General features: G+C 39.8%; 1 protein-coding gene across 1 annotated transcript in view; it reads left to right on the top strand.

Moving 5' to 3' along the window:
• The window catches only part of atf6 (activating transcription factor 6), a 338,902-nt gene that overhangs the window by 23,423 nt on the left and 289,012 nt on the right, over positions 1-26,467 (top strand). Inside the window, exons 4-7 of the mRNA XM_043699998.2 lie at positions 1,452-1,528; positions 8,748-8,883; positions 11,201-11,383; positions 20,192-20,418. Coding sequence (XP_043555933.2) covers positions 1,452-1,528; positions 8,748-8,883; positions 11,201-11,383; positions 20,192-20,418 — 623 coding nt within the window. The remainder of the gene's footprint in view (positions 1-1,451; positions 1,529-8,747; positions 8,884-11,200; positions 11,384-20,191; positions 20,419-26,467) is intronic.

The following is a 26,467-nucleotide window of genomic DNA, read 5'->3' on the forward strand; positions in this document are numbered from 1 at the left end:
GCAGTTCTTGGCAAACAAATGTTCTCTGTCACAGATAAAGGTTACTATCCACAGAACACTTAACTTTTTGTCACCACTCAGCTGCATCTGAAAACAGAAGCCTCTGGCCCCTCTTTGTCTGCAACTTAAACATTAGATACTGCATGTTCAGTTGTTTACATGATGATTGCATTGGAAGTCAGTTTACTTGCTTTTCAAACATGTAGTACCCTTACAAAACACTAATGTTAAAAACAGTTCTTTTTCATTTCAATGTGTTGGATTAAAAAACCCAGAAGTAAAAAGATACAGCCCATACATTGTCCAAATCACTTGTTGTACTCACAAACCTTTTGTGATTCATCTACCAGGGCACCCAGATCTGATTGTACTAACCCAAGTTCTGCAATCTCTATTTAAATAGGAAACTTGCTGCCAAACTGGACGAGTTCGCATTTCCTACGTAATCTTCCATCTGCCAACTTTTTTTGCCCACTCACTGAATCCACCTATATAGCTTTGTAGACTCTTCAACTCCTGTTGACAATTCAATTTTCAGTCTACGTTGGTGTAACTGCCAAATTTTGCTACCATACATTTGCTCTCTACATCTAAGACATTGATATAGACATTAATGAGCTTAAAATGACTTTCGTGAATGTGTACTTCATTGGAAACTGATTGGAGATGAATTTATTTATAATCAGCTTGGTGAGTAAAAACTGACAATATTTGTGTCTGCCCAAGATAAAATGTTAATTCACTGAGTGTAATTCAATTAAAAGATCGTCTGGAGCACTGTGTGCAGTTCTGGTCACCCAGTTAGAGGAAGGATATTAGTAAACTGGAGAGGGTTCAGAAAAGATTTACAAACATGTTGCTAGGAATGGAGGGTTTCAGATATAAAAATAGACTGGCAAGGCTGGAACTTTTTTCACTGGAGCGTTGGAGGTTGAGGTTTATAAAATCATAAGGAGTGTAGATAAGGTGAATGACAAGGATCTTTTCCCTAGGGTAGGGGAATTCAACACAAGGGGGCATACTTTTAAAGTGAGAGGAGAAAGTTTTAAAAAGGACAGAAGGGGCAACATTTTTACTGAAAGGTTTGTGTGAAGCATGAACTGCCAGAGAAAATGGTGGATACTCATGCAGTTAGAACGTTTTAATTGATATTTGGATAAGTTCATGAATACGAAAGGTTTGGAGGGACATGGGCAAACTACAGGCAGGTGGGACGAGTTTAGTTTGGGAACATGGTCGGTGTGGACTGGTTAGACCAAAGGGTCTGTTTCCATAGTGTATGACTCTGTTTCTATGAGCAGGAATTTGTTTTGTTCAAGGTAAGTTACTTATTAATTGAATTCGCTTACCAAGTTGTTATGCACAATCACAAAACTTTGGTGGAAGAAATGATTTGCAAAGTTGTCAATGTGTTCATGTGAATGATGTATATTTTTTGTCCTTTTCTGCAGGCACGCAGATCATGTCTGAGCCTCAGTCTCCAGCTTCGAGCTGTTCAATGACTTCTTCAGATTCAATTTTGCAAAACGTAAGCAGTTTTTTTGGATGCTGGGCTGAGTCTTGATTTGTTTTGGCTGCTGAGAACAGTCACAAACCACAATATTTTAAAAGATTCATTTGAGTCTGCAATATTTTGCTGAAGAATGTGAGTTTCAAATCGTGGTTCATGGGGCGCACCACTGACTTATTGAACTATGATGTACTATTGTTCTATTGAGTGAAAGAAAACTCTGGCAAGAAAGCAGGGAAGTAGGATAGGAGTAGATCATTTATCTCTGCACTGTTTCAACATTCCATTAGATTGTAATTGATCTTTATCTTACTTTATCTACTCATTTTTGTTTCATAACCCTGAACCCTTAGCTTTAGGGAGAGGCTGAATAGACTGGGGCTGTTTTCCCTGGAGTGTGGGAGGCAGAGAGGTGACCCTATAGAGGTTTATATAATCATGTGGGACATGGGTAGATAGACAAAAGGTCTTTTTTCCTGGGATGGGGGAGTCCAGAGCTAGAGGGCATAGGTTTAGGGTGAAGTGGGAAAGATTTAAAAGGGTCCTAAGGGGCAGCTTTTTCATGCAGAGGATGGTGCGTGTATGAAATGAACTGCCGGAAGAAGTGGTGGAGTCTGGTACAATTACAACATTTGAAAGACATCTGGATGGATATATGAATAGGAAGGGATATGGGCCAAGTGCTGTGAAATGGGACTAGTTTAGTTTAAGATATCTGTTCGGCATGGACAATTTGGATTGAAGGGTCTGTTTCTGTGCGGTACATCTCTATAACTCTGTGAATATCTTTGCTGAACAAAGTTTCTGTTGAAACTTGCAATTGACCTAACTTCAAATTTTGTGGATTTGGAATTTCACGTTGGCCCTATCAGATAAGGATGGGAGATTTCCTTCCCAACAGGAAATGAGTGAACTGTATCCATTTTTTGTAACAGTGGACAGCAGCCATTCAACTAGTGGTTAGCACTGTTGCCTCGCAGCAACAGGCACCCAGGTTCGATTCCAGCCTCGGGCGACTGTGTGGACTTTGCACATTCTCTCCGTGTCTGAGTGGGTTTCCTCCGGGTGCTCCGATTTCCTCCCACAGTCCAAAGATGTGCAGGTCAGGTGAATTGGCCATGCTAAATTGCCCATAGTGTTAAATGCATTAGTCAGATGGAAATGGGTCTGGGTGGGTTACTCTTCGGAGTGTTGGTGTGGACTTGTTGGGCCGAAGGGCCTGTTTCCACACTGTAGAGGAATCTAATCTAATCAATTCCAAAGTTTTCTTGAATTCTAATCTAATTATTGGCTCTGGTGGGATTTAAGTTAATTAACCTGAGGTTCTGGGTTACTGGTACATATTACCACTATACCACCTCTCGGTTAAAATGGTTTTCTGTCATCTTGACTTTCTTTCTCTGATTTCTGAATGAATTACCTAACTACCTAAGTAACAGGTTGCTGGCAGTTTTATGTATAAGTATTATTGCCAAGTTTCTGATGTATAATCTCAATACATATCTTCTAAAAGTCAATAAATGCAACAGCGTGTCACCACTTTATTCCTCACTTCCCAACAGGAAATGAGTGAACTGTATCCATTTTTTGTAACAGTGCCATCAAAAGATTTGACTGCATTACTAAGACTTGAGTTACCCACTACAAATTCAGGACCACATACAAATCCAGAACAACATTGACAAGTTGGTGGAGCGGGTGGCTGGTTGGCAGATGAGGCTCAATGCAGAGAAGTGTGAGATGCTATATTCTGGTTGGAAGAACATTGAAAGACATCCATAAAATGGGAGGTACAATTTATTAAAGGGAGTGCAAGAGCTGAGGGACTTGGGGATGTGTGCACAGATCATTGAAGATGACAGGACAGCTGGAGATGAGCAAATAAAGCAGATGCTACTCTTGGTTTTATTAATAGGAGCCTAGTGTACAAGAACAGGGAGGTCATGTTGCACTTGTACAGAACACCTATTAGAACTCTACTACGGTATTGTGTACAATTGTGGGCGCCACATAGAACAGTACAGCACAGGAGAGGCCTTTTGGCCCTCTATGTTGTGTTGGCCTTTTTATCCGACTTGAAGATTAGACTAACCTACATACCCTTCATTGTACTTTCTTCCATATGCCTATCCAAGAGTTGCTTAAATGTCCCTGTCAATGTATTAGAAATGGTGCAAAATGATTTACAAGAATGGGTTTGAGGAATGAGAAATTTTGGTTCTGTGATAGATTAAAGATATTGGGACTGTTCTCCTGGGAGAGGAAAAGACTGAGTGAAGATTTGTCATGACCAGGTTGGACAGAGTTGACGGGGAGAAGCTGTTCCTGATCATAAAAGGAAAAAGATTTGAAGTGATGTGCAAGTGGAGCAATGATAATGTGAGAACGTTTTTTCACACATTAAGTATTTAAGATATTATGGGGTGGCACTGTGCTCAGTGGTTAGCACTGCTGCCTCACAACGCCAGGGACACAGGTTCAATTCCAGCCTCTGGCTACTGTCTGTGTGGAGTTTGCACACTCTCCCCGTGTCTGTGTGGGTTTCCTCCGGGTGCTCCAAAGCTATGCAGGTCAGGTGAATTGGCCATGCTAAATTGCCCATAGTGTTAGGTGCATTAGTCAGAGGGAAATTGGTCTGGGTGGGTTACTCTTCAGAGGGTTGGATGTGGACTTGTTGGGCCATTTGGCCCGTTTCCATACTGTAGGGAATCTAACATGAACTGCACTGCCTGGAAATGTGGTGGACCCAGTTTCAACTGAGGCATTCAAGAGGGCATTGAATTATTATTTGGATAGAAATGCAATGCAGGGATATTGGGAAAAGGCAGGAAAATTACTCTAGGTAAAAGTACTGCTATAGGCATGATGCGCTGAATGGCCTCCTGTGAATGAACAATTCTGTGATTCTGTAAAATCCATATTTGATCAAGTAGCATATTTTAAATTGCTCACCTCTTCAGTCTAAACCAACAGCTTATGGGAATTCTCCATGAGTTATTTACTGCCCTCCTATCCAAAAAAAGCAATTCAACATAAATAGTTTTCAAAGATTATATGGCTTGGACATCTAGAATTTCTTCACCCTTTATTACAATGCAGTTTCTTTCTTTATTCTTTCATTGGATGTTGGTGTGAACAGAAAGGCTGATATCTGTTGCCCTTGTTACGCCATTTCAGAAGCTAGAGTCAACCACATTGCATTGGGTTCAGTATCACTTGTAGGCCAAAGCTGAGAAAAGCAGCATGTCCCCCTACTCAGCTCAAAAAAAAAGTAAATGAACCAGATAGATTATTACAACAATCAGTGATTGTTTCATGGTCATTTATATCACAGATTTAGTAATTGATATGAAATTCCAACCATCTACCAAAGTAGTGTTTGAGTCCATTTCCCAGACTGTGGGATCACAGGGATTACTGTCCAGTGATATTATCACTGCTTCTCTGCACTATTAAGTCTTGGAGTTCTACCTTCTCTTTAGTTACATTTTCTCCATTTACAATATTTATTTGCTTGTATGAAATCAAGCAAACTCCTACCTTGATTTAGTTTTGGTTTTTCTTATATCATTCCTTTCCTGTACTTTGGAGATGATATGAAGTATTTAACGTGTCTGTCATTTCATGTGCCTGATTGCACAACAAAGAATGATATTGTTTTAAATGGTTAGTGAATGGAACTTATAATGCTGATGAAAAGGCTAACATTTGGGTTAAAGCTCCTTTCATATCACTAATCAAAAAGATGGGTAGATTTATTTAAAGTGATCAAATGTGCAAAGTGAGCTGCTATGTTTGAAATAATGTAAAGAAGCATTGTTAAAGTGCTGTATGTAGTTGGGATTATGTTTACCCCAACTACACAATCTTCTTTTGGATTTCCAAGATGTTTACAAGCATCAATGTTTCATCATCTGGTTCTCCTCCTTGTCTCGCATCCTTTTACCACTTTCAGTCAAAGTCTCATTGTTTTCAATCAATGTTTCCTGCCGCCTTCTGTTTTGTTAAAATTTAATTTGTCTACTCTCAACTTGGCTGTTCTGTATCCCTGACAAGATTGTGTTTTATTCTGGCTGTCTTTCCCAGTCTTTCATTTTTGGGTGAAGAGCCATAGTTCAGAGCGAGTGCCTTTGTACCTCTGAACCAAGTGGTTGAAAGCTGAAGACTCAGTCCAGAGACTGGGTGGATACTCTTAGCTTGTACTTTATTGGGCATGGCCAAAGATTTTGTCATTCAGAGAAGTTGTGAAATGGACACTCTTGCCTTGTTATAACATCGCACTATGCTTTTCGATGGAGAACTAGAAGTTTCCCTGATGTCCTGGCAAATACTTATTCCTCAGTTGCTCTGATTATGCAGTCATTTATGTAAAGCTTATCCACCAAGACAAAGGCCTTCAACCCTCCGTTTCTTCCTCTCACATCGACCCAACTAGTACCCTTCCATTGACATTCTCATTCGACTCCTTGAACTGGTTCTCACCCTCAACAACAACTTCCAATCCTCCCACTTCCTCCAAACCAAAGGGGTAGCCATGGACACCCGCATGGGCCCCAGCTATGCCTGTCTCTTCGTCAGGTACATGGAACAGTCCATCTTCCACAACTACCATTCCCCACTTTTTCTCCACTACAATGATAACTATATCAGCGCTACCTCATGCTCCCACTAGGAGGTTGAGCAGTTCATCAACTTCACCAACATCTTTCACCCTGCTCTCACATTAACCTGGACCATCTCCGACACCTCCCTCCACTTCCTAGACCTCTCCATCTCCATATCCAGCAACCGACTCAACATGTAAATCCACGACAAACCTACTCACTCCCACAGCTACTTGGAGTACACATCCTCCCACCCTGCCTCCTGTAAATATGCTATCCCTTATTCCTAATTCCTCCGCCTCAGTCGCATCTGCTACCACAAGGACCAATTCCACCATAGGACATCCCAGATAGCCTCCTCCTTCAAAGACCGGAATTTCCCCTCCCACATGGTCAACAATGCCCTCCAACGCATCTCCTCCACTCCCTATACTTCCACCCTTGAACCCCAACCCTCCAATTGTAACAAGGTGTCACAAGCTGGTCCTTTTCTCTAAAAGCTGATCCTTTTCTCAAGGATACTACTTAGCTTTTTTTTTCAGAGGGGTCGTAAAACAGACTGGGCTCCATAAAGGCTGGGTTTGCTACAGAGATGAAAGGCCTTTTTGTTTATAAGTAAACAGATGAGTCTTTAGGCCAAAGATTTTATATTTTTACAAATAATCTGTATAAATCAGGGGGGTGTAGCCACCTCTCTAGCTGAGCAGTTCAGTCCAGAACTAGTTGGGGAGTTCAGCTGTGGGCTATGTGGACACTGGCTGTGAAACTCACTCTCTCTCCTTCTGCCCTTTTAACTTCGACCTGTAAGCCTTTGTTTCATTTTTACTATGGTTAAGGGGTTTGCTTATTGGGACTGTTGTATATATTCGGAAGAGCATAATTGAAGTCTCATTTGGATAGACTGAGTTCTGTAGGGGTTCTTTTTTTCTGTTCTTTGTGTTTCATTGCATACTTTTGTGAATAAATTTTTGTCTGTTTTAAAACTTGGTAGTCAACCTGGCTAACTTAGTCCGAGTGACTTTCACTGTATACTTACCGAAACAAATTGCAAAGTTATGGTCTGGGCTGCCTGCTTAAAAATGTTAGAGCCTAAGCCAGACCACTCAAAACAAAGGACAGAACTTCCACCCCAACAACCTCTGGATACACCGCATCATCCTCTGCCATTTCCGCCACCTACAAACAGACCCTACCACAAGAGATATATTTCCCTCACCACTCTCATCTGCATTTTGGAGAGACTATTCCCTCCGCAACTCCCTTGTCAGGTCCACCCCCCCCCCCCCCCCCCCCCCCCCAACCCACCCTCCCTCCTGGCACCTTCCCCTGCCATTGCAGGAAGTGCAAAACCTGTGCCCACACCGAGTCCCTCACCTCCATCCAAGGCCCCAAAGGATCCTTCCACTTCCGACAGAAATTTACCTGTACTTCCACAAAGGTTATCTACTGCATCTGTTCCACCCAGTATAATCTCCTCTATGTTGGAGAGACAGGATGCCATCTAGCGGATCATTTCAGAGAACATCTCTGGGACACCCGCACTGACCAACCCTCACTGGCATGTGGGTGAACACCTTAATTCTCCCACTCACTCCCCCAAGGACATGCAGGTCCTAGGCTTCCTCCATCACCAAACCCTAACTACCCAACGCCTGGATGAAAAATGCCTCATCTTCTGCCTTGGGACCATCCAACCACATGGGATCAATGTGGATTTCACCAGTTTCCCCAGTCCCAATCTTCCATCTCAGCGCCACTCTCTTAAATGGTCCTACCTATCCATCTTCCTTCTCACCTATCCGATCCACCCTTCTCTCCGACCTATCATTTTCACCCCCAGCTTCATCTACCTATAGTATTGCCAGCTACCTCTCCCCAGCCCCACCCGCTTCCCATTTATCTCTCTGCCTCTTTGGCCCACAAGCCTCATTCCTGATGACTGGCTTATGCCTGAAACGTCGATTCTCCTGCTTCTCTGATGCTGCCTGAACAGCTGTGCTTTTCCAGCACCACACTCTTTGACATTACCTGCCATGCCAGTTATGAATTTCAAAAGTATATCATTGTCTGCAAAGTGTTTTGAGATGTTCTGAGATCATGAATTGTACTATGTATCTGCATTTTTATCCTTTGATTTGCAAACTGGCTGAATGCTCTCCATGCTTACAATTGTTCTCGTTCATGAGTGAACTCTTCAGTTGATAACCATGCTGCTTTTACGGGAGGTTAAGAGGGAAATGAAAAACTTGAAGTCAGAAAATGTTTGTGATCATTGATACTTTGATTTGGTAAACTGATAGTGTGTGACACAAAGAAAATACATCCGCATAATTATTAGAAGTAGAATGTTAAATGCTGGCAGTATATAGCAACATCTCTGGAGAGACAGCAAGTTCATGTTTTCTTTGCAACCTCTCATTATCATTGACTTTTTTTGTCATGCTAATATTAAAGTATACAATGTTCTTCGTGATTGAAAAGAGAATTTGCATTTACTTCATCTTTCCAATCTCCCAGGATTTTGCATATATAATAAATTACTTTGAAATAGTAAGTTGGTATTTACAGAATTCGCACCAAGGTTTATACTACTTGTAGTTCTGACTGTAACTTCCCTATTTTACTCAAAATAGGAAGAACTACTGTACACCTTATCATGTCAGTCTTCTCCAGTTTCACCATGGAGTAAGACCAGTGATTGTTCTTCTCCATCAAGAGAGTCAAAGGTGACAAGCTCCCTTGAAGTTAAGTGTGAAGAGTCTGTACCAGGTATCATAACTACGTTTTACTTAAGGTGATTTCTAATGAGACCATGTAAAGCACTGTTGGATTCTGTTTTATTAAGCCAAAACTATTCTCTCTGTATCATCCAGTTATTTGCATAATTTATTTCCTATTGGAAGCTAGGGGTACATTGCAAAATTATGTGAATTGGAAATGGTAGCTGCAAGTATTACTCATCTTGGTTTAATTTTATCGATCAAAAATGTCATAGAAACATAAGAAGAGGCCATTCAGCCCTTTGAGCTTGCTCCATCATTCACGATTATGGCTGATTGTCCGACACGGTGGCCTAATCCTGCTTTTTCTCATTAACCTTTGATCCCATTCGCCCCACGTACTAAATCTAGCTGCCTCTTGAATGCATTCAATGTTTTGACATCAACTACTTCTTCTGGTAATGAATTCCACTGGCTCATCATTTTTTGGGTGAAGAAATGTCTCCTCATCTCAGTCCTAAATGGCCCACTCTGAAACCTCAAACTGTGACCCCTGGTTCTGGACATACCCACCATCAGGAAAATGCTTCCTGCATCTACCCTGTCCAGTTCTATTAGAATTTTATAAGTCTCTGAATATCCCCCCCACCGACCTCGCTCAGAGTCATAGAGTCCTACAGCACGGGGACAGGCCCAAACTGGTCCATGCCGACCAAAATGTCTGTCCACGCTGACCCCATTTCCCTGCACTTGGCCCATATCCTTCTAATTCTTTCCTATCCATGTATTTATCCAAATGTCTTCTAAATGTTGTTGTGTACCCGCTTCAACCGCATCCAGTGGCAGCTCATTCCACATGGCATACCGCCCTCTGTGTAAGAACGTTGCTCCTCAGGTTCTCTTTTATCCTTTCTCCTCTAACTTTAAACTGATGCCCTCTAGTCCTCTATTCCCCAACCCTGGGAAAAAGATAGTGCATTCACCCTATTCATGCCTCTCTTGATCTTATGCATTTCCATAGTGTTCCCCCTCAATCTCCTAAACTAAAGAAAAACGTCCGAGCTTGTCCAACCTGTCCCTGTAACTCAGCCCATTGTGTCCAGGCAACTTCCTTGTAAATTTTTGCTCCACTCTTTTCAGTTTAATAACATCCTTCTGTAGCAAGGTAACCAAAACTGAACACAATACTCCAAGTGCGGCCTCACCAAGGTCCTGTACAAGTGCAACATAACTTCCCAATTTCTATACTCAGTGCCCTGACTGATGAAGGCCAGGGTGCCAGAAACTGCCATCGCTGCCTTGTCCACCTGTGACTCGACTTTCAGAGAACGGTGAACCTGAAATCCAAGGTCCCTCTGCTCCAGTACACACGTTAAGGCCCAACCATTCACCATGAAACCTGTACCTTGATTTGACTTTCCAAAATGCAAGACCTCACAATTATGTATATTAAATTCCATTTGCCATTTATCGGCTCACTTCCCCAGCTGATCAAGGTCCTGCTACAATTTCTGATAACCTTCCTCACCACATTAATTCCTATTTTAGTGTAATTAGCAAACTTACTAATTATTCCTTGTGCATTCTCATCCAATCATTAATATAGCTAACAAACAGTAATGGGCCCAGCACCGACCTTTGAGACACTCCACTAGTCACAGGCCTCCAATCTGCCAAGCATCCTTCCAATAAATCTTGCACAATATTGTCAATGCTTTCTGACGGTCCACGTATACCACATTGATTGGCTCCTCCGGTCAACTCTATGAGTTACATCTTCATAGAATCCAACACATTTATGAAGCATAATTTCCCCTTTATAAATTAGTGCTGACTCTGATTCTACCACTGCTTTCTAAATGCTCCGCCATAAACTCCTTCATAATACATTAGAGAATTTTCCCCACTACTGATGTTGGGCTTACTGGTCTATAATTCCCTGGTTTTTCTCTACCTCCGTTTTTTGAATATTGGAGTAACATTAGTTACCCTCCAATCTGCAGGGACTCTTCCAGAATCTTTTGAATCTCCATCGAAGATAATTATTGATGCATCTTCTTAAATTACATGATTTGAAGAAGATTATTGACTTGTGCCTCTTTTGTTCAAAAGAAACAGATAATTAAGATTTTTTAGTTGACTTTCGTTTATTTCTTGATAGCTTGTAGACTTCAGTCTTGGAAAACTATGGAAAAGGTGTCAAACTCAGCCCAACAAAATCAACCATGAAGCATTATGCATTCTGTACATTTTGTACCAGAGTTGCTGGGATTAGCTTTAGTGCTCTACATGTAAAATCATGTTACAGTTTCGATAACTAGTAATTATTTGTACCGGAATTAGAAACCTGTGTTCCTCTGTTACAGTGAATGTCACGTCAAATATTTCAAAACAGAAACCGATTCAACCGAAGCCCATCCTCATTCCAGCATTATCTGTGTCACAGTCTAGCCCAACACTCGCTGGAAAAACGATTATTCTTCACCCGGTTCAAAATGTGGTATCTGTTTTAAAACAACAACCAGTAAAAATCTGTCCGGTTCCTTCTGGTAAGTACCATATGTTTTGAAACAAATGCATCTTTGTGATTGTGGACATAGTTTTATAGTATCCTGGAGTACATTTTGTATATGCCAGCAATTATAGAGTCTCTGCTGTGCTAACTTGCTGACAAAATGTCCACAGTCTTGCCCTGAAGGCAGTTGTTTAGACTTTCCTGGCATAGTTCTGTCCAAGCTATCTGCAGACTACACAAAAACATTAAATAAAAAGCAACAACTATCCCTTTTGAGAAAAGTATTAAGGGGACAATTCAAGTTGTATGAGAAATGTCTGGGTATAGGTTCAACTTGATGTGGTGACCTTCCTGACAACTGTGGCCAAACACTTGTGAGACCTGTTCCTGAAACAAATTTAACGTGAGATGCATTGAATGGATTTTACCCGATACACCAGCTGGACACTCGGTATCTTGCTGCATGTTCTCTCCTAACTTGCATGCCTTTCCTTCAATTGTGATGCCCAGGAATATGGCCTAACTGCAAAATTCTAAACAAATGAAGAATGCATTCCAGGTAATCTTGTTTATAGAAATGAATAGTTATTAACAATGAGTTCAAAAGGGACTTGAAAGCAATGAGTACCCCTCAATAGAGAGCATAAGTTCACTGGCAAGTGCTTTAAGTCATTTTATTTGGAGTGTTTGATATTTTTCTCTCTCCAAAGCCTGGCTACAAGTTGTAAAGATTATTGTTTGATAAGGAGTACATCCTTGGTCAGAGTATACTTAAAATGCCCTTTGCAGCATCTCCAGAATCTCTCGAGAGATCTGATTGACTATACTTCAGTAATTTTGTTCAGAGATTCACATGCAGAATTTTGCTGCAGAAGTGTTTACATCAATACAAATAAAGCAAAACAATTTGCAATGATAATTAACCAGAGCAGCATCTATTTTCATTAATGCAATCAAATTATTGGTATTGGATACTGAAAGCAGATAAGAGAGGCACTGAGTGTTTTTGATGGTTTAAAAAAAATGGATTATGCTTCCTCATACCAAACTTGGCCATTTCAAACATGTTTCTTAAGTGGGGAAAGTTTAGTCAGTCAATATGGTCGCTGGCCAAACTATAAAAGATATTCATGGTAACATGGGAGAATTACCAATCGAGAAACATTCGAACTGAAGTCATCTCTGGTAAAATTGAGAATTCAAGAATTTTAATACACACCTGTTTAAAATTGTTGCATGAACTTGTAGATGTAGATTTTCTTGTTGGTCAATAAGTAGACAGTTTGGTCTGTGATTGGTCAATATCAAATCTATTCCTTCCAGACAATCAGATTTTTTGGAGGGCTAATAGTGACCTAAGATAAGGCAGTAGTGATCACAACATGGTGGAATTTCAAATCCAGTTTGAGGGAGAATAACTCTGGTCTCAAACCAGAGTCTTCAAATTAAAAGTAAATTAGGACAATTGGAGAGGTATGAAGAAAGAGTTTTCTGATGCAAGCTGGGAAGATAGATTAAGTGGAAACTGAATGAATGAGCAGTTGCTGACATAAAAGCAGATATTTCATAATGCGAAACAAAAATTTAATCCAGTCAAAAAAAGGATGAGTACCAGTGGTTAACAAAGATAGTCAAGGAAGGCAACCAATCAAAAACTGAGGCATGCAATACTATATAAAATAGCCTACTGGATTGGGAGTTCTAGGAGATCACTAAGAAACTAATAAAGGAGGAGAAAATTGATTATAAAAGTAAATTGATGAGAAATATAAAAGCAAACAGCAAGAGCTTCTGAGTATATGAAAAGCGAGCAACTAAAATAAATTTGGGACTTGGAGGATGCAGTCTGGAATTAATAATGAGGAACAGGAAAATTACAGATAAAGCAATATTTTGCATCAGTCTTCGTAGTGGAATGTACTGTATACGTCCCAAAGACATCAGATAAACAAGGTACCCATGGGAGGCAAAGGTACACTGGTTGTGCAGCTATTAACATTCACCTCAGCTGACAAAAAGATCCTTGTTTCCATTGTGTTCAAGAGACAAATCGGGATTGACTGATGTGATTCAGACCAATTTGGTTACAACACTGGGAGAATTACCAAACAGTGGGCACATGTTTAAGAAGCAGAGGAGAAATGTGCAAAACGTATTGATGAGGATGACAGCAATTATGAGATCATAGCAAAAAAGTACAGTCTCAGCTCATTTGTCAAAAAAAGGCCCAGCGATGAACTGATGGAGGTCTTGAAAATTTTGAAGTTGTTTGTTAAGGTGGATGTCAAACACTTTGTGGTGAAGTGCATAACGTGGGTTTATCAAGATAAGATCATTAACATTATAATAAGGAATTTGGGAGAAATTTCTTCAATCAAACAGTGGTGAAAAAGTGGAGCTTGTTATCACTGGATTTGCTGAGTTAGATAACAGATCTATTTAAGGGGAAATTAGACGAGCATGTTGAGCTGACAGGGATAGAATATTTCGCAGATTGGTTTGGAGGAACCTTGTTCGGGTAATTCTTCTATGACGATGGTTGTGTTCTTGTGCAACCCTGCATAATAGAAAAATCGCACTTCTGAAACAGAACTTAAAGTGTTGGCGATGTAATCGCATTACAACCAACACACATTTTAAAAGTTTGTGCTTTCGAGACAGTGCCCCCAACTCGTCGATCATGTTAAAACAAATTTGTGTTAATGATAAGCTCTTTATAGCATATCGACCTGTATGGAGCATAAAGTGTGTTCGGGATCAGATCAGCCTAAAGATATGTTTGTGTATAACTCTCTTGAATTCAGTGTAATTTCGTGCATCCAGATTTCACATTTTCTGCCATAGGTTCTGCCAGGAGAAACTGCTTGTCTGTAAGAATTAATGAAATTGTGGTGTAAGTCATTCAGTTGTAAAAGTGTCAATAGATTGCTAATTGTGACCATTGATTTGGATCTGTATCTGCTTATAAAATTCCTTTCAGATTTTAAACTTTGCTCAATATTTACAAATTCAAGGAAATGCAAATCATCAATCTTGACAAGCACGAACATGAATTTTGAAAATGCAAAATTTTAACCAGTGCTGTATAAAAAGCCATAAAACTTAATGTTGGCCATTGGTGAGGATGCTCTGGGTTGCCTGATGTATTGCACATACTGAGGATTCAAAGACACAAATTGAAGTATCAGATGATCCAGGCTTACGGGAAGTGGGACATTGGTCCAGAAAGCATTGGAATTGTCAAGTCTGGGGGATCCAATACATGAATGAGGATTCCATCTGTTGGTCAACCATGCCTGCATGTAAATCAAGAATACAGGTGATGAAATAGATCTCTGCTTGCAAGTGCATCGTGTTAAGTGTGACATCAAGAATGTAAGTGGTCTGGTTTAGGTGGCTGTGAAGAAAAGGATGGGTAGAGACTTGAGATGGTGCATAGAGACCAGAGAATAGGAGGCTTGCACTGCCGCAGTGACCTTGGTCTTCTCAGTATGAAAGTGGCTGATATTTCTGCACTGTCAGTACTAGCATAGTACCACCACAATTTTGGGTTGATGAGAAAAGCTAACTGTGGGATATCTAGTTTGGATATCCATTGAAGTGCCACTTGAGGTGCTGAGGGAAGTGCCTTGCAACAGATCTTAAACTAACAGTTTGATTTTTTTTTTATATGTTTTGAGACTCATGACCACAATTACTTTTTAAGCGGTGTCTTACCTTTACACTGGGGCAATGTTGTCCAAATCCGATGCATAATTGATTAAATACGTTAATATGGTTAATCATGTTAAGCAATACCTTGATTTAAGTTAAGATGACGGATGATGGCTACTAATTGTCGGAGCATGAACATTAAGGTAGGGCTCTTGTGTTGCAGTGGTACTGGGTTCAAGTCCCATTTGCTCCAGAGGTGTGTAATTATTCCTGTGAGAAGGAAACTTTTTGCTGCCGATTAGTGAATCTTCAGTGAAGAAGCTATCAAGCTCAAAACCAGGAATAAAAACCAGTAAATGTTAAGTTGCCGTAATCTTGCCAGACCATAGGCTGCTTTCTCATTCGAGGAATGGTTGATTTCAAGATATTAAGCTAAGTGTATAGACTGGGTTGAAATTACTTGTATTATTTGGGACCCTAAGACTGGAACATGTCCATATTTAAAATCAGAGATAAAAACATAAAATATGTCTCAACTAATTACAGTATGCTGGTTAATACAGACCACTTTAATCCATATAGGTCTTAAATTCTGTCTCGAATTCCTGGAGTGTTATGCATTATACCAAGAGTTATGTCAACATTGACATTTCTGCTTTTGGTTGTGTTGATTGGCCATGATTCTCATCTTGATGATTATCCTGTGACTCTTGCTGGTCAGTAACACAAGGTCATGCAGCCAATTGGGAAATATTCTGATTAATGATTTTTGGCAAAGCAAATGGGAGGATACATCTATGCAACTCTGTTTGTATGTATTTCTGAAGCTGCTTTTAGACTGGGGTCACTTTTTCTAGATTCATGGAGCCTGTAAGGCATGAGCTTGCCTTTTCCCATTAGCCTATTAAAAAGGGCTTCTAAGCATGTACCAAAATTGTAGACCCATGAATACTTGTAATCTGCTTTAGGAGAAGGACACATTAAGGATTGTAACGGCAGGATGTCTCTTCGGATATATCAACCTCCAAGAATTTAATGCAGACAAGTGTGAATATAGAAACCTTCATTGCATAGCTTACATATATTTGAAAGTGAATTGGAAAATATGCTTACTCAGACTCATAGAGATGTACAGCATGGAAGCAGACCCTTCGGTCCAACCTGTCCATGCCGACCAGGTGTTCCAACCCAATCTAGTCCCACTTGCCAGCACCCGGACCATAACCCTCCAAACCCTTCCTATTCATATACCCACCCAAGTGACTCTTAAATGTTCCAATTGTACCAACCTCCTCTACTTTCTCTGGCAGCTCATTCCATACATGTACCACCCTCTGCATGAAAAAGTTGCCCCTTAGGTCTCTTTTATATCTTTCCCCTCTCACCCTAAACCTATGCCCTCTAGTTCTGGATCCCCCAACCCCAGCCTTTCCCTGTAGCTCAAATCCTCCAACCCTGGCAACATTCTTGTAAATCTTTTCTGAACCCTTTCAAGTTTCACAACATCTTTCCGATAGGAAGGAGACCAAAATTGCACGCGATATTCCAACAGTGGCCTAACCAATCTCCTGGACAGCTGCAACATGACCTCCTAACTCCTGTACTCAGTACTCTGACCAATAAAAGAAAGCATATGAAACCCCTTCTGCACTATCCTATCTACCTGCGACTCCACTTTGAAGGAGCTATGAACCTGCACTCCAAGGTCTCTTTGTTCAGCAACACTCCCTAGGACCTTACCTTTAAGTGTATAAGTCCTGTTCAGATTTGCTTTCCCAAAATGCAGCACCTTGCACTTGTCAAAACTCAGGCACAAATGGACTGAATCTCATGGGTTTCATACAATTTCTAATTATTCAAAAGAATGGCTTGGAAGATGGACAATAAGTAAATCTTAACATTCCAAGACTTTCAGAGTCAGGGATAAGGGAACGGTTTTCCATCTGGGGGCCATAAGGTAATTCAAGAGTCTGCAGAATATTGAACTGGATATGGTTGCTGTTTGAAAATCTAGCAAATTTAAAAGGTCAGACGTGTCTCAGTCAATACATCAATTGAAACAACAGCCTCCTCTTCAGGCACTTAATTTATATGGTTCAAATACATTTCACCACTCCTGTAACTCTCATTCATAAATTATTCTGACTGGTGTTTAGGTTGTCAGTCAAGTGCATGCATTTGTAGAGAGTGAAAAGGCCTATGCCTAAATATTTGAGTTGTGGATGTATATTGAAGTTAGCTTGCGTATTTAGTGTCCGGTCATATCGGTATGATCTGATTTTTTTGATTCACTTCTCCACATGGTCAATCTGTTACTTAACTATGAAGATCCATGACTACTTCTAAATTGAAAAATATTTGTGTGCTTTGAATTGGAATCATCACTGCTCAGGTTAGAACATAGAAAATCTCAGCACAGTACAGGCCCTTTGGCTTTTGATGTTGCGCCAAGCTGTGGAACCAACCTGAAGCCTACCTATCCTACAGTATTCCATTTTCATCCATATGTTTATCCAATAATCATTTAAGTGCCCTTGAAGTTGGCGAGTCTACTGTTGCAGGCAGTCTGTTCCACATTCTCTGAGTAAAGAAACTACCTCTGACTTCTATCCTATATCTACACCCCTCTATTAAAGCTATGTCTCCTCGTGCTAGCTATCACTATCCACCCGATGTCTCGCTGTCCACCCGATCTAACCCTCTGATTATCTTATATGTCTCAATTAGGTCACCTCTCAACCTTCTTCTCTCTCTCAAAAATAGCCTCAAGTCCTTCAGCCTTTCCTCATAAGACCTTCCCTCCATACCAGGCAACATCCTAGTAAATCTCCTCTGCATTCTTTTCAAAGCTTGCATTATCCTTCCTATAATGAGGTGGTCAGAACTGTATGCAATACTCCAAATGCGGCCGCACCAAAATTTTAAGCAGCTGCAGCATGACCTCGTGGCTCCGAAACTCAATCCTTTTACTAATAAAAGCTAACACACCGTATGCCTCCTTAACAACCTTATCAACCTTCGTGATAGCTTTAAAGGATCTATGCCCATGGATACCAAGCTCTCTCTGCTCATCGACACTACCAAGAATCTTACCATTAGCCCAGTGCTCTTTATTCCTGCTTCTCTTTGCAAAGTGAATTACCTCACACTTTTCTGCATTAAATTCCATTTGCCACCTCAGCTCAGCTCTGCAGTCTATCTACATCCCTCTGACTCAAAGTGCTTGTGCCTAAACGTTGTCATGTACCAATTCCGAACCAATTTAAAACCATCCCTGCCTTTTAACTGTATCCTCTCAATCCTGTTATTTTATGTATTGCCAAATGAGAGCAGAAGCAGTGACGTCATTGTTATGACACTGGGCCAGTAATCTGGAATCCCATGACTATGCTTTGGGGGCATAGGTTCAGATCTCATCATGGCAGATGGAGAAATTTGAATTCAGTAAAAGTCTGGAATAAAGAGCTGGCCGAATGATGATCTTGTTGATTTTCATTGACCCATGTGGTTCACTAACTTCCTTTCAGAGAAGGAAGTCTGCATCCTTATGTAGTCTGACTTACATGTGACTCCAGACCCATAGCAATATGGTTGACCCTTAACTGCCTTGAGGATGGACATTGAGAATAATGAGGATGGACAAAAAAATGCGACATCTCCCTCCTGTGAACAAAAAAAAGAGAAAGCAAAAGAAGAAGATTCCCTCTTTCTGCATGGGCACAAGCCCTTGTGATGAAAGTCGCAGTGTTGGAACCTTGGGAGCAGTCTTTGTGCTCATATGTGGCTAACTTAATGTAGCTGAGTACTGGGAAAGATAGTTGGTTGAGAAGCTAAACTTGATAAAATATGCAAAATTGTCCAATTTAGGTTTTTAAGTTGTGCAGGTAACAGTTGCTTCTGTTTAAAAAAAAATGATGTAAAACAAAACAAGAAGTCATGTCCGAATTATATCACTGAGAGATTCTGGTGTAAATCTCCTTAGTATGAAGCTTCACATCAGGTTGAAACCTTGAATTTGAATCTTTGGATTTGGATTTCAAAATAGAGGGAGATGGATGTGGGTCAATTGTGTGAAGAACTTTTGCAATTCAGAAAGTCAGTTTGGAGCTCAAACCTAGATACATTGGTTCCAAAAAGAAAACAAAAGCCTGTATTACAGTCCCTGGCAAAATCCTTTACTGTTAATGAATAGACTGTTTACGTTGTTGAGTTTATGGCTTTAGATGGTTAGAGTTTATCAGGAACAAATTTCTAATGTTCTCTTTTTCCTGATCATAGACATTGCATGAAGATTTTTAAAATCTGTGCCTCCACCTGTGCTGAGAGGAAACAATTGAAATTTTGTATACAGGGAATTTATAGAATTTATGAAATTTGAGTTCTTTGAAATTCATTGCTAAATTCTCATTCTTAAAATTAAGGTGCTGCGGATGGGCTGAATGCTTAAATACATGATTCTCTTCAAAACAGTGTTCCATTGCAAAAATGTTCATTTCGCAGTGAATATGTACCTTGCCTGCTGGGAAATTTGAAGCTCTGAGTATGATCGACACAGAATCTGGCCTTTTAAAGAAAATACATTGAGCTTGTTTCATCGTGTGTTTAGCAGCAAATGTTTCATGAATTAAGGGATATTTTACCACAAGAGTTGGTCAAGATTAATTATGTGTGCTTGTCCATGTTTCTTAAATAAATGTCATACGTTTTTGCAGTTTTGACTATTAACATTTGCAAATTACGATAATATATGTCAAGGAAACAAGAACATCTGATTGTAATGTGCAATCACAGAGGCATGAAATGGTAATTAGCATGGTTCATAGTTAAAGGTATGGCTTAGCTGGAAATAAGTTTTTGGTACTTTGCTTTGCAGCTCTTTTTGATCGTTTTAGTCTGGGAGTTCTGTTTAGCCTTTTGGATAATAAGCTCCACTGTTGCCTACAATCATCAATGCATTGACCTGATTTGATAAGCATTTATCAATAAGATTATTGGATCAGATTTTTTTAACTACAAGTTTTGATAGATTTATTTCATGTTAATTTGACTAATTAATTACAAAATGGTTTCAGGTTAATTAGAGTCTAAATGAAACCTCTTCACATGTACACCAGCGGACATGAGAGTCGGGTTCCTGTGTTCTAAATCTGATGTTAATGATGTTTATCACTTTTTTACCTTATCTTAGGTCAACCAATTGTGATCCCTCAGTCGGCTGTGGTACAGCTTCAGCCCCAAAGTCTTCCTGCTTCTCAACCAGTTATAAACATGGCTGGTGGAGCCAATCGTGTTAGCACAGCTCCGCTTAGAGTGCTGACACCTGCAAACAAGAGCACTATGAATGGAAATGCTCCAGTGGGAAAAACTGCCAACTCAACACCTGCACATGCTGCACCCATCAACAGGAAGCCAGATGTAAGTTTTACTTTTGATAATCTAAGTTATCAATCATTTGTTTTCTTAGCTCCAGGATGCACTTACTAGCATAATTTCTGGGGCTCTTGTCATTCATTGATAGCATATTTGCAGTCTAAATATGAAATTACAGAGACTACAGGTCATTCTAACTAGTCTTGGGCAGTTGGAGTGCCATCTTGACAGTGCACTCTGCAATTCCTTTCTCACTCAGACCTATGAATATCCCAAGGGTTACCATTGACCAGAAACCAAACCCGACCAACCATAAAAACTGTTATAAGAGCAGGTTAGAGGCTAGGCATTACGTGGTAATGTGTGCCCTTCAAAACACGATTTAGAAGTGTGATGGAATTCTCTCCACATGGCTTAATGGGTGCAGCATCAACAACTTGACACCATCAGGCAAGGCAGACTATTTGATTGGCAGCCCATCAACCACCTTCAATGTTCACTCCCTTCATCACAGTAGCAGCAGTGTGTACCATCTGCAGAATGCATTGTAGTAACTCAGCAAGGCTCCTTTAATAATTGATAGCAACCTGTAACCACTACCATCTAGAGGTACAAGGGCAGAAAATATATGGGAGCACCATTGCCTGTGAATTCTCCTGCTAAAGAAAAGTACTATTTCTTCATTGTCACTGAGTCAATCTCCTGGAATTCCTTTAACTATACTGTGGGGCTACCTACACTTCAGGGTCTGCAGCGGTTTAAGGAGGCAACTCTCAACCATCTTCTCCAGGACACTTGGAGAAGAAATGCTGGCCTGGCCAGAACATCCAATGAAGGAATAAAACGAAACTTGAATATTTTTCCCTTAAATGCATCCACACGGTTCACCTTCACTATTCTTTGTGGTACTGTAGTAAGTTCTACATTCTAACCACTGAGTGAATAAATTTTTAGATGAATTCTCTATTGGGTCTATTAGCAATTATCTTACTTTTATGACCTGTCGTACTGGTTTCCCGTACAAGTGGAAACATTGTCTCTGCTTGAAGATAATAGAGACTCAATCACAGTATCCAAACTGTGACCCGTGAACCATCAAAGGCTGGCTGAGTTCTACTTAGCTTGCCAATTTTTTAAAAATTCAGTGACATTTGTCCTATTCATATTTGGTGAACCCAGAAATTTGCAGAACATTGTTCTTGGCATTCTGGTCTGACTGAATAATCTCAAGAGCATGACGAACTATAGGTTAAGAATAAAGGCAAGTTTATGTCATGTTGATTTGATCTTATGCAAATGTAAAACTTGGTTGTGGCTGACTAGTTGTTGACAAAGTCAAGCATTTTTATAAAAAGCATATGAAGAGATTCTCTGTTTCGCTCTGACTAATCCCACCTGATTGCTGAAATTGCCAGTGAACTATGCTGCAGCTACCTCGAGATTGTTGGAGTCTTGGTGATTGTCTCTTCCTCTTAGCTAAAACTGATTGGGAATGGGGTGAAAAAGGAAATCAAAACTCAAATCAAAGGAGGTTTGAGAATGAAGTAAGGGTAAACTGGATAGAGGAGGGGGAGAATTAAGAGCTAAGGAGCTGAGGTGAATTAGATGAGATTAAATCATAAGTCACAGGACACCAGGTTTTAGTCCAACAGGTTTATTTAGAAACACAAACTTTCAGAGCGCTGCTCCTTTGTCACTTAATGAAGTTGCAGCAGTCCAAAACTTGTGATTTTAAAGAAACTTATTGGACTACAACTTGGTGTCGTGTGACTTCTGGCTTTGTCCACCCCAGTCCAATGCCATCATCTCCACATCAGAGATGAGATGAGATGAGGAATATGAGAGAAAATGATGTGAAAAAGGGACACATTGAATTATTAGAAATAAAAGGAACATGAAAAAAGCCTATAAATGGCATGCCCAACAATAGTTTTTACTAATGAACTCTGCCTGTCTTTCACTGTCTAATGAAGTGTGGTGCTTGACGTTTCCATGCAATATTTTTAATGTACTTTCTTTTAGGTTTGTGTTGCAGATATTACTGTGTTCAGAATGTAAGCATGTTTTCACTAGGCATTTTAAGTGCTGAGTTGCTTTAATTAAAGCTAAAATGGTTTCCCAGTCTGAAACAAAAATTGCTATCAGCTATGAATTTATCCAACATCTGCAGTGTTGATGTGAAGCAGCTTCCCTTTCTAGTTCCAATGAAAATATAATCCAGTCATAGGCCTGCATAACCAATTTCATTTTAGAGCCACTTAGTGCTTTTATCACCCAATTTGCACTGCACTAGTTAATTTGGAGGGTTTTCAAAACCATTCTTTATGCTGCTAAACATATAGTACATATGCAACTTGAAAGAGAGAATCTTATATCCATTTTTGACTTTTATAATCTGAAAGATATGGATGGGCACACCTTTTTTGGTAATCTTGACTGATCCACTGAGCAAGAATTTCCAGTCTTTCTGTTTTCTGAGATGATTGTAAGATTTTTGTTTCCACAAAACGCCTCCAAGTCTTTCCAAATATTGCTTACTTTTTGTTCCAACAATAATTTATTCACACCAATCCTAATGCTGTTTTTCACTGACTATGAACGTGTGCCACTTGTTCTCTATTAAAATTGAGCTGGAAATTCGGTTTTTATTTACCTTTGCTATCATTTGCAGTTCCTCATACATAAACAGAAGCTTGAAAAGGTGAAGTTTCTGCAATCCTTAATTCAGACCTAGTTCAGTTCTCTGACATGAGAACTCCCTCTTTTCTGGACAACTACAGGGCTGAACAGTGTCACTATCAAAATTTGAGCGATCTGCACAGGGAGGAGCACAATGTAAACATGGTTTCTTCTGACTTGTACTTGCATTGACTCTGTCATTCAAGCAGTTTTTTGCTGGCTAAGTTATGATGAATCTTACCTGAATCACAATTTTATTTTGCTTATATATTTCAAATTAAATTAGTGTGTTGCAGAATATATTAAGTTGACATAAGAGGTGTAAAGTATGAAAACAAGGCAGTGATGTTACACCTCCACAAATCATTGGTCAGACCATGTTTGGAGTATTGTCTCCAGCTCTGCGCATCTTATTTAAGGAAAGATATTAAAGTCCTGGAGGGAATACAAGGGAGATTTGCTAAAATGATGCAAAGAAAGATTGGAGAAATTGGGCTTCGTCTCCTTGGAGCAGGGAAGATTAAGAGGTGACCTTATTGACATGTTCATAATAATGAAAAATTTTAACTGTTTCCACTAGTTGGTATGCGAGTAAGTAAGGGTCACAACTTCAAGACTGTCAGCAAGAGAGTAGGAGTGAGATGAGGACAAACGTTTTTAGTCAGAGTTGGTAGAATTTTGAATACACTGCCCAGGAGAGTGGTGAACACAAATTCCACAAGGGATTTAGAAAGAGAGCTGGACATATATTTGAAAGTGATGAATTTGGAGGCTGACGAGATTGAGCTAAAGAATGGGACTAGCTGGTAACTCTTTTGAGAGGTTACAGTCTATGGTTCTATTAATTTATGTTTTGGAACAAATGCAAGTACTTCTTAATGTGTTGAATCATTTGAGAGTTATAGATTTGATTATCCCAACACAATCTGGTTTGCACTTTGAGAAATCCTTCTGTGAATAATTTGTCTGCAGGCTCACTGTTGGCTTTTTTTTATTATAAGACAACGTGCTTAAACAAAACCTCTGGGTTGGAGTGGTGTGTGAATGTGTCATGGTGGTGATAAAATTGAATTTTGAATTTGATCATAAGGTTTTAATACCTTGGACTTTCATGGACTGATATAGTTTTAAAAAGGGACAAAAATGCTGACTTAAATTGGCCATAGCAATCAGCTGATCGGGGAGTACACCTTTACAAAACCGATGTGAAATAAAAGAGCACCGTCTAAACAAAATAAACAGTTTTTCAAAAGACCCTGAAAAGTCCTTGTCTCCGACTTTGATTTTATACCTCCAGTGAAATCTTGCAAAGTTGGATCACACAGGGGTCCCTGTAAGGGTTGAAATCAAATAAGGCTTTTTGAGATGCAGAGCTGTGCTAGCTATGTAATCCTGCACCTGATGGTGGAGAAAGTGAAGGGGCATTACAGTATCAAAGTATTTCATGGAAATGCTCTCAGTATTTCTTTTTGACAGATCAAAACAAAGGGCATAAACACTCAAGATTTCACTTGAGGCACTGATACCACTCCAATCACTTTTTCTGTATCTTTGTTATTTTTTCTCAGGGTTAGCTGATAATTACATTTCTTATTGTTTCACTCAAGAAAATCTTATAACTAACTCCTTTCTGCTGCATTAGAATCAAGTCCATTGCAGTTTGACTGGAGAGAGGTGTAACTTTGCACTAAAAAGAACATAGAAACTTGTGGACAACTGGGAGCTTACAAGGAGAGGAGCTAATTCATTCCTCTTCACTTGGTCAGAACAGTATGTAGCTATTGTTGGCGTTTGCTTTTGTCCTGTAACGGTTGTCAACCCTTTTTACCTTGTTCAAACTGTTTATAGATGGAAATTGTTGCTGTCCCTTGCCATCTATTATCTGCTGTGGAGAAAACTCTGTTCACAATAAATTGCGCAGATATCCCAGTCACCAATGTGTGTGTCTAAAAACACTTATGGCTGTGCTGTCACTTGAAATGACTACTCTGCTACAAAGTTTAAGCATGAGATATTGCCATTTCCTCTGAAGAGCACTGATGTGGTCATGAACAAGTGAAAGCTGACACGTATCTTGAACTAAAAACACAAAGAACTGCAGATACTGGAAATCAAAAAGTCAGATTTTGCTGGGCAAGCTCAGCAGATCTGGCAGCATCTGTGGAGAGAAAGCAAAGTTAACATGTCAGATCCATTGATGAAGGGCTCTTGCCCAATTCTCCTGTTCCTCGGATGCTGCCTGACCTGCTGTGCTTTTCCATGTCAGATCCATTGATTCATCTTCAGAACTGCATTCCAGTTGTGAAGAAAGGTTATTGGACCTGAAACATTAACTCTGCTTTCTCTCCACAGATGTTGTCGGATCTGCTGAGCTTGCCCAACAATATCTGACTTTCTTTGATTTCCAGCATCTGCAGTTCTTTGTGTTTTTAGTTCAAGATACGTTGTCGGATCTACTGAGCTTGCCCAGCCATTTCTGATTTTGCACATAGGTTAAACTATTTATTTGTGCTTGTACTATGGAAGATTTTGGCTATTTCCTGGAGTGCAAGTTGATGTTTTTCAGAAAACCAGACCTTTTTAAGGACAACTGTACCAATTTGAAAATTAAGGTGTTGAAGCATGGAAGACTACTAACATCATTAATTTTAGAAGCAAGTTGTATAGGAATTGAGAATGCAATATTGTTTGAGGGATAGCAGTACTAAACGGTGTATTTTGATTTTTCAATATTTGAGGCTGACCAAATTGTGGTAATCTTTTATTCTATAAATTCTCTGTAGTAGCTCTTGTCTTCCTTATCTCCTTTTTATTGCATTATTTGAAGACAAATTTCTTTGAGGCCTCCTGTGTGTTTTATGGGATATTACTGTCACCTTTTATGAATTTCCACTCAGCACATAATATTCCCAAAAGTCACCCTACAAAACCATCCAAAATCAACAAAGTTAAAGGCAGCAGTGTGGTGGAATGCTTTGCTGTATGAAGTGGAGGTGCCAGTGTTGGATGAGGGTGGACAAAGTTAAAAATCACACAACACCAGGATATAGTCCAACGGGTTTATTTGGAAGTACTTCCTGGTGTTGTGTGATTTTTAACTTTGTGAATGCAACTCCAATAACATGTCAAGCTTGATTTCATCCAGTATAAAGCTGCCTGTTATCTGGTGCCCCATCTATGCTTGAATGTTTAATCCTTCCAGCATCATCAGCACACAGTACCAACAGTGTATAGCATCTGCAAGATTCCTTACTGTAACTCCCTAAGACTCCTTTGGCAACACATTTGGAGTCTGTGACCTCTACCATCAGAAAAAGTCAAGGACAGAATACGCTTGGGAATGACACCACTTGCAATTTCCCTATAAATCGTACACCGTCCTGACTTGGAACTATATCTCCATTTCGTCTGGGTT

The sequence above is a fragment of the Chiloscyllium plagiosum genome, unplaced genomic scaffold (assembly GCF_037043375.1).
Source record: "Chiloscyllium plagiosum isolate Xiang-an unplaced genomic scaffold, Cpla_swu_hap1 HiC_scaffold_9, whole genome shotgun sequence".
Lineage (NCBI taxonomy): Eukaryota > Metazoa > Chordata > Chondrichthyes > Orectolobiformes > Hemiscylliidae > Chiloscyllium > Chiloscyllium plagiosum.